The following is an 8,536-nucleotide window of genomic DNA, read 5'->3' on the forward strand; positions in this document are numbered from 1 at the left end:
TGCCAGGTCGTCTTACTGACTATACTATAAGTAGTATTATATAATTTTGTAGACTGTTTTCTTATACTTCTTTTTTTTTTACTGGCTGAGCGGTCCAATTTACTAGATTCATTACTTACCCATGTTGTACATTACACAGGGTTGCAATAGAATATCACATGAAGGTGGGCACTCCCTCATAAACTATTATAAATATTGGAGGCTATACATTTTTTTTCACATCATATTTATTCAATGCTTGAGTTAGACAAGTCACGTAGGGTGAGTGCTAGCTAGCATGTGGTGGATTTTATAAATCATTTTTAAATGTAATTTTATTTTATGACAATATTGCGTATTGCATACTGCAATACTCACTGTACTTTGTTGAAAGGTTCTTTTAACCTACAGACAGACATGTGTTGCTGGGGAGTTTGTTGCGCCACTTCTTCTTCCCAGCAAAAACACATAGGAAGTGGTGAAGGGTGGGCGTTTTTGGGGGCTGTCTTATGTAATTTTTTTTCTGACGTTCGAAAAGTGCTGTTTTGCAGCCAAGTTTGAATAAATGAGTTTTGATTTTGATTTTGATTTTGATTTTGATGTTCAAAATTTTATTTACCCGTAGTTAAGTTATTTAAGGTGTGACGTTTATGTTGTTAGTGACCTTGGGCCTATATATGTATATATTTCCCTATCGGGATTTATAGTGTGGACTCTGTGGACAATATTTAAGGTACAAATCAGAGGAACTGTTGCAAACGGGAACCCACCGTACCGTTTACGTAGTCGTAACAACTGTTAGAAAAAAAAGTGGACTTTGTTCTTCAATCTAAATTCTAACATGTGCTGTACCCTGTGCAACCTATTCGAACATGTGCGTCTGATCTAACAAGTTTAAGTAAAACATCTGTTAAATTGACCTTTTATATAACGCCAGTAACGTAATAAATAGGTACCATCTGGTGCCTGTAGCACCAGATTTGTGTGGCAAATTCGTTCAGTGAAAATTCTGTCAGTTTAATTTCAGTACAAAATGCTGAAATATCTACTCAAAAATCAACGATAAATTAAGAACCTTCGACTTTTTGAAAAGCAAGTAGATTTTAAATAGGTAACTAGGTTTCAAATCTTGAAGATCCGATAAAAAACAAATTCATATTCGCATCTTATCTAATCTATGACAGAAGGTTCTTGTCTGGGATAAAATACAAATCAAGCAATACCATCTTCATAATCAATTTCATAACGTATTGAAATAGTAATGTAATATTGCACAATCAAAACCCAGTCACACTAAAAATAAGCTTCTTTATTTACAGTTCATTAACACCTTGGATTGGACTTGGACCATTGGACGCTCACTTTGTTTTCTTCGATAGAGACACACGTGTCTTCTACTAATTGTTGCTGTCAAAATATGGAGGCATGGAATCATTTGAATGTCAAACACGACCTAGATACAGTTTTGAGGTTTTCCCGTGATTCTTTCAGATTTGGACGATTCAACACGCGCGTGTTTGCAAGGTTTCATACGATTTCGTTTCACGGTCGGTTCTAAGATTCGTGTTCACTATTTAGGTTCTGCCGAAATAAAAATGGGGATTTCGGGACTTATTTTTAATAGTTTAGTTTTCGCCCTGACAACTGGAATATTTTCAAGCTAAAGAAAGCTTCCACGTAAAGCAGCCCCGAGTCTGGAAGTTGGTTTAATTTATATACTTATCCCTATCTCGGTCATCCTTGCTCTCTTTGCGTGACGGATTTCCGTCCCATCGTGCTATGAGAGTGAAGGAATAGAGATTGCATCTGTGTCTCCGGAAATGCTTACAGTGTACCTATCTGTTAATTACATTACGATTTATTATCTCCATTATAATATCGTCGATTAAAAGCAGCAGACATAATACATATATTATGCAAAATACATATAGCTACCTCCTACTGATAACACACGAGACTTGTCAAAACAAGTTTGCCAAACCTGATAGATTGGCCATGAAATGAAATAATGTCTGAAGTAATTTTTAACTTTATGACTAAGGGCCGACTTTTCAATCATAAGTTAACTGCAATCTGGGGAATAAATATGGCAGTTGGACATAAGTATTTTCTATACAACAGCTGTCAAAACGTCAAACATATTCATCAGATAAAAGTTATCTGGTGATTGAAAAATCGGCCCAAACTGGTATTAAGTCCTTGTGGATGGTGAATTGCAATAAATAACGTTGGTAGATCTGTACTACTGAGTACTTATCACTTAACAGAAAAGCTTATTACATCACAGATTATTAAAGTTATTTACGGAAACAAAAACGAGCGACTACTATCGAGGTCGCGCTACCTTATCAGTTAGGACTTCTAACGATTTTAAGTGAAATTCATTGCCACCGCGATAAATCAAGCTCGCTGCTCGAACATTAATTGAATGAAGTTCTGAGTGTAGGATTGATTTTTTTATTTACCATGCCGCACACTATTGCGGATTAAGTACCTTCAGATTACGTTAGGATTGATTCAATACAAATAAACACTTAACTTACTGACCGAACCACGGAATACTGAATTGGTACGTAAGGCTGCCTTTTAAGTTCTGTCGTTTGGTAACCTCCCGCGATTATTAAAAAAGTATATATACGCTATTTGAATCTTTTTGAATTTAGAATTCGAAAACAAAAGAATGTTTTTGAATAGTTCGAATAGTTTTATTGTATCGTCCATTCAAAGGTGACAGGTCGGTAGCAAAAACGGAAGTGTCTAAGGAAAAGGACAATGCTATTCTTTGTATGGAAGTTGGGCTCAAGAGTTGCCCACAGTAACTGCATAGTGTATTATGTTCCATAGGCTTATAATAGGTCCCAGACCGAAATATTTCGAAATCTATCCCAGGAGTGCTGAGAAAAACTGGTTTGACTCTTATTCAATACTACGAAAAATATGCTTACGAACTCTTAACTATTCCACTTTTATTACCTTAATTGAAATGCATTATAATATTAATCGACAAATACGAGGTATTGAACGAGATTTTTTTTTACCGACTTCAAAAAATGGAGGAGTTTCTCAGTTCGTTTGTATTCTTTTTACGTAAGTACGTGCATAACTCCGTCGTTTACCAACCGATTTAAACAATCATTTTATTGTTTAAAAGGATTTACTTTCCAAATAGTTCCAGGGTCCAGGGTCTGGTGATAGAAACCTTAAAACATTATGGAACTCTCGGAAATTGTAAGCACATATCGAATAAAAACTTGTCAATCGGGTATATGTCTCCGACACCACAAAACTGTGGAGGTTAAGACCTGACCTGACGATGGAGACGACAGTGAGACGAGGGAACTCCTCAACGGTATCTATTTACTACCTCGTGTTTGAGCTTATTTTATTCGTCTTGATAAGATTTTTCCATTGCCATTAAGGATATTAATTGCATGACGCTACTCGAACTTAGGACTGATTGTGGTAGATAGAGACTGAAAAGCAAGAGAAACAACAATTACCTTTAAACGTCTATTTCTGTTTTTTTTTTTTTTTTATCCTGTTAACAGTGAAACCACTATCTATCTGATATATATATATCTCTATCTATCAAGAAAAGAGGTTGTTAGGTTTGTGGCTGCTTAAAATGGCTTGCTAACAATGGCTGGCTAGCATTAGAACTGGTTTTTCTCGGGACCTCTGGGACCGATTTCAAAAATATTTGGATTCCGTCTTAAGAGTGAAGTAAAAAACCTATTTTAATAATTCCCACTACTGGGCAAATGGCTTGGGCTTCATAAACTGACTGTTCAAGTTGGACATTAGAACCGGGTTTTCTCGGGACCTCTGGGACCGATTTCAAAAATATTTGGATTCCGTCTTAAGAGTGAAGTAAAGAACCTATTCTAACCATTCCCACTACTGGGCAAATGGCTTGGGCTTTATAAAGTGACTGTTCAAGTTTAACATTTGAACCAGTTTTTCTCGGGACTTCTGGGACCGATTTCCAAAATATTTGGATTTCGTGATAACAGTGAAGTAAAGAACCTATTCTAACCATTCCCACTACTGGGCAAATGGCTTGGGCTTTATAAAGTGACTGTTCAAGTTTAACATTTGAACCGGTTTTTCTCGGGACCTCTGGGACCGATTTCAAAAATATTTGGATTCCGTCTTAAGAGTGAAGTAAAGAACCTATTCTAACCATTCCCACTACTGGGCAAATGGCTTGGACTTTATAAAGTGACTGATCAAGTTTAACATTTGAACCGGTTTTTCTCGGGACCTCTGGGACCGATTTCCAAAATATTTGGATTTCGTAACAACAGTGAAGTAAAGAACCTATTCTAACCATTCCCACTACTGGGCAAATGGCTTGGGCTTTATAAAGTGACTGTTCAAGTTTAACATTTGAACCGGTTTTTCTCGGGACCTCTGGGACCGATTTCAAAAATATTTGGATTCCGTCTTAAGAGTGAAGTAAAGAACCTATTCTAACCATTCCCACTACTGGGCAAATGGCTTGGACTTTATAAAGTGACTGATCAAGTTTAACATTTGAACCGGTTTTTCTCGGGACCTCTGGGACCGATTTCCAAAATATTTGGATTTCGTGACAACAGTGAAGTAAAGAACCTATTTTAACCATTCCCACTACTGGGCAAATGGCTTGGGCTTTATAAAGTGACTGTTCAAGTTTAACATTTGAACCGGTTTTTCTCGGGACCTCTGGGACCGATTTCAAAAATATTTGGATTTCGTGTTAACAGTGCAGTAAAGAACGAATTTCCACCACTTTCACTACTGGGCAAATGGCTCAGGCTTTGTTAAGTGACTATCTATGGAGACCATTTGAACCGGTTTTTCTCGGGACCTCTGGGACCGATTTCAAAAATATTTGGATTTCGTGTTCAGAGTGCACTATGGAACCAGCTGAAACTACTCCCACTGCTGGGCAAACTTTGAGCCCACACCCTGGCATTGTCCTTTGAGTGCGATAATTTTCTACAACTTTAAAAGGGGATTGTCGCGACTTCAGTGCTTTAAAAAGATTAGTTCCGTATTTAGTGATGTAGCACCATTCCTTAGGACCGCAGGACGCTGATATTTAGAATTTCAACCTGGGTACTCTAGCTTCAGTGACTAGCCACGTGTAGGTCGTCCAAAAACCGCCATGATGCAAGTTTATGTCGAGGCTGTGCGGCAGCTAATCCTCGCAGACAGATATGTAGCATATGGTGAAATAGAGGCATCCGTGGGCATTTCAGGGACCACAGTCAAAAATATCCTACACGAAGAACTTGGAGTAAGATAGACCTATCTCTCCTTGGATACCACATTTTCTTAGCGACGACCAAGAAACAGCCCGAGTAAGTTGGTGAAGTCAAACTCTGCAGCGATTCGACCGAGGAGTGTCAAAGCAGGTCTATGATATAGTTAGTGGTAACGAGTCCTGGATATACGCTTACAATTCGGATTCTAAGCAGCAGTTAGCTGTCTAGGTCTTCCAAAACGAGCCAGAACCGACCAAAGTCGTACGCTCGCAGAGCACTTTAAAAAAATATGGTTGCCTCGTTTTTGGCAAAGGGTGATCATGTCGCCACTATTGTACTAAAATATCGCGAGACGGTTACCGCTGACTCGTATACCACTGTTTGTTTGCCAAAAGTCGTCACCGAATTTAGGAAAAATGATCAAGACGTCGAATGATACTGCACCATGACAATGCAAGTTCGCACACCGCCCGCCAAATAAAGTTGTTGCCAAACAAAAAATGTTTTTGAGTTCCCAGAATGTTGAAATATTGGACATCCAGCATACAGCTCTAACTTAAACACTAGTGATTTTAAAACATTCCCCAAAATTAAGAAAATTCTTCGTGGATTACCTTTCAGCACACCTGAAGAAGCTGTTAACGTATACAAATCGGCCGTTTTGACTACCCCCACTTTGGAATGAAATAAATATTCAAAAACTGGTTTGAATGCATGCAAAAGTGCATTAAATATCGCTGGGTATTCTTAAAAAAATAATAAACGGTAATAACATATTGGATTATCTACACTTATTTCAAACGACACAACTTAAAAGGCAGCCCTCGTACCATATCCGAACTGAAATGAATTTAGGTCTTCCTATTTTTGTAAAGACAGTAGACATCAAGTTGATTGCAGCCGATACCTAAGTCAGTACTTATTTGTGAAGAACTAGAACGCAGAATTTGAACCTACTTAACATAATATGGATGGTGTATTAATCGCAATTCAATTGTGATAAAGGGGACTCTATTTTGTGATTTTTTGCCGTTTTATAGATAATGTACGGAACTCTTCGTGTGCACGGGAAAAAATCGTCGACGTTATTAAATCACTATATACTATACATAATAATTTTAAATTAAAGAAACCTAGTCTACCTGGGGCCTGATTCTCGTAAGTTAATAATATCAAAATCGAATCGCAATATGATCGCAATAGCAGTTTTAACCATATCGGGCATTCTGCTACTAATATAAAACCAATCATATTCCAACGACATTCGATTGGTTTGCGATTGGTCTGCTATTTTGGTGATTTTGGTCTATACGGTAGTTTGCTCTTAAATCATATTGCAATAGTTAATCATTTGCAGACAAAATGATTCATTATTGAATGACAGAAAAGGATAAAAACGTTTATTTCAAAGAAAAAATAGCGGAATGCCACATACGTTTCAATCGTAATCGAGTCGGGATTGGATCGCAGTCGAACGTGCATCGTATGTTGCTTAAGTTAAATTAGGAGAATCGGGCCCCTGGTTGCCGCTTACCGGTGTTGGCCGCGCTTCTGGCATAGGTATTGACTCTACCTACTTATTTAACAAATCTTTCATAATAAATGCGGTCAAAGTTCATGGTCAAGAAAATGATAATGTATGTCCGTGACTTATTATGATAAACAGTTCCTAAGTCATCTGGTAAGAATTTATTAACTTGCACAGTCATGCTAGCTGTTTAATGGGTAGGTACCTACCTCCCTACAAAGTTACCATCTCAGTGAACTGTAAGATTCTGTGAAATATAACTTACAGACAAGGATTCGGTAAGAAGAGTTTTAGGAATATAATGCCCATTTTCACCAACAAATACCTAAACTTAGGAATCCCCTAAGATCATTTAGGGAACACTTAATACGAATTTCGTTTTCACCAAAGTTTAAGTGTCCCTTATAACCTTTATTATTGGGGGAGCCCTTATTCTAAGTGACACTTAGTTAAGGAAACGTTAAGAGATTGTTGGTGAAAACAGGCATAAGAAACATATTTTCACCGACTTCAAAGCGAGGAGGTTTAAACTCGAATGTGATTTTCTTGTATTTCAATAGGTAAGTACCTTGTTAAATATGGTTTTGGCATGAATTAAAATTGCAAATGAATAAAAAAAATGTTTCAGGAGGCAATTTTGGAATCGTCTTCCGTCATTAACCCGTAACTACCTGCCCTTAATTTTGAGTTCGGAAATCAGCCGTTCCTATAAACGGGGCAGTTTGCATAAAAATGTAGAAGCTGATCATAGAGCATAGACTTGATTAGTGGATAAATCACACGTGGTAGATGATACTTACGTTAGAAATATTTTAGAGACAAAATTAGCTTTGTCGTGAGGGTTCTTTTGCTTTAACACAACTTTCGAGTCCATTTTTCACTTTTTCATGAATTAAGCACTCAGCACAATTTATATCAGTCTGTGTCATAGAACGTGTCACCAATACACACAAAGAATTGATTCAGTTTATTGATCTTGGTTTAATGATGAATAGCTTACACGACACTATCACTTGCAGGAACTTTATAATGAACGAGGTAGCTATCAAATGTCCAATACAACATTCGTTTTCAAAACAGATTGCATAATATACTACAGTGAATTTTAGTACAGTTCCAACTGATTCACTAACCACTGGGTTTGTTTGGGGTATTGTTTTAATGGTTTCGCCTCAAAACTACAAGCGTATAGGAGACGTATCGTTGTATAATACTATGAAAACCGTAACTAGGAAAATATAAAATCCTTTTATTAAGTATCACAGCAAGTAGAAACTAAATAGATTAAGTAGAGTACGAAAAACCGCGAGCTCTACTTCACGAGCACGGAGCTCGAGCGTAGCCGGCGTACTGACGGACGAAACCGAACGGAAAGTCGGAAAGCCCGCCTGTCTCTAGTCTCATCACATAGCTGTAGGACTTATATATCACAGTAGTGTGTTCTGTAGCGCCACAATCTATTAATAATTATCAGCTGTAAGTCGTAGCAATCTCTTAACAAAAGTTTAAAGCTCAACTCGCCACATTGATGCATCAAAAACTCGGATTCATTGAATCAATGAACCTATCCCGAGAGTTGGACGCAAGTTAATATAATAGGTATTACGCAGTCAAATTGTTTATGCATGCAGTGTCAAGCAGTGAGTAATACTATAGATAATGTAGGACATTTATTTTATAGGGAAGAATATAAAGTGGATCACAGAGTTATTCCTACAAATGTATAGGTTAATGTACTTATAATTAAAGTAAATAAATACTTACCAAGAAAAAAAAC

The 8,536-nt window shown here is 37.2% G+C and overlaps 1 protein-coding gene across 1 annotated transcript in view; it reads right to left on the minus strand.

Moving 5' to 3' along the window:
* LOC124638305 (ATP-binding cassette subfamily C member 4-like) overlaps positions 1-8,135 on the minus strand; it is a 40,331-nt gene extending 32,196 nt beyond the window's left edge. Inside the window, exon 1 of the mRNA XM_047175242.1 lies at positions 7,560-8,135. Within this exon, the coding sequence (XP_047031198.1) occupies positions 7,560-7,633 (74 nt within the window). The 5' untranslated portion in view covers positions 7,634-8,135. The remainder of the gene's footprint in view (positions 1-7,559) is intronic.
* Positions 8,136-8,536: the final 401 nt, after the last annotated feature.

The sequence above is a fragment of the Helicoverpa zea genome, chromosome 2 (assembly GCF_022581195.2).
Source record: "Helicoverpa zea isolate HzStark_Cry1AcR chromosome 2, ilHelZeax1.1, whole genome shotgun sequence".
Taxonomy (NCBI): Eukaryota; Metazoa; Arthropoda; class Insecta; order Lepidoptera; family Noctuidae; genus Helicoverpa; species Helicoverpa zea.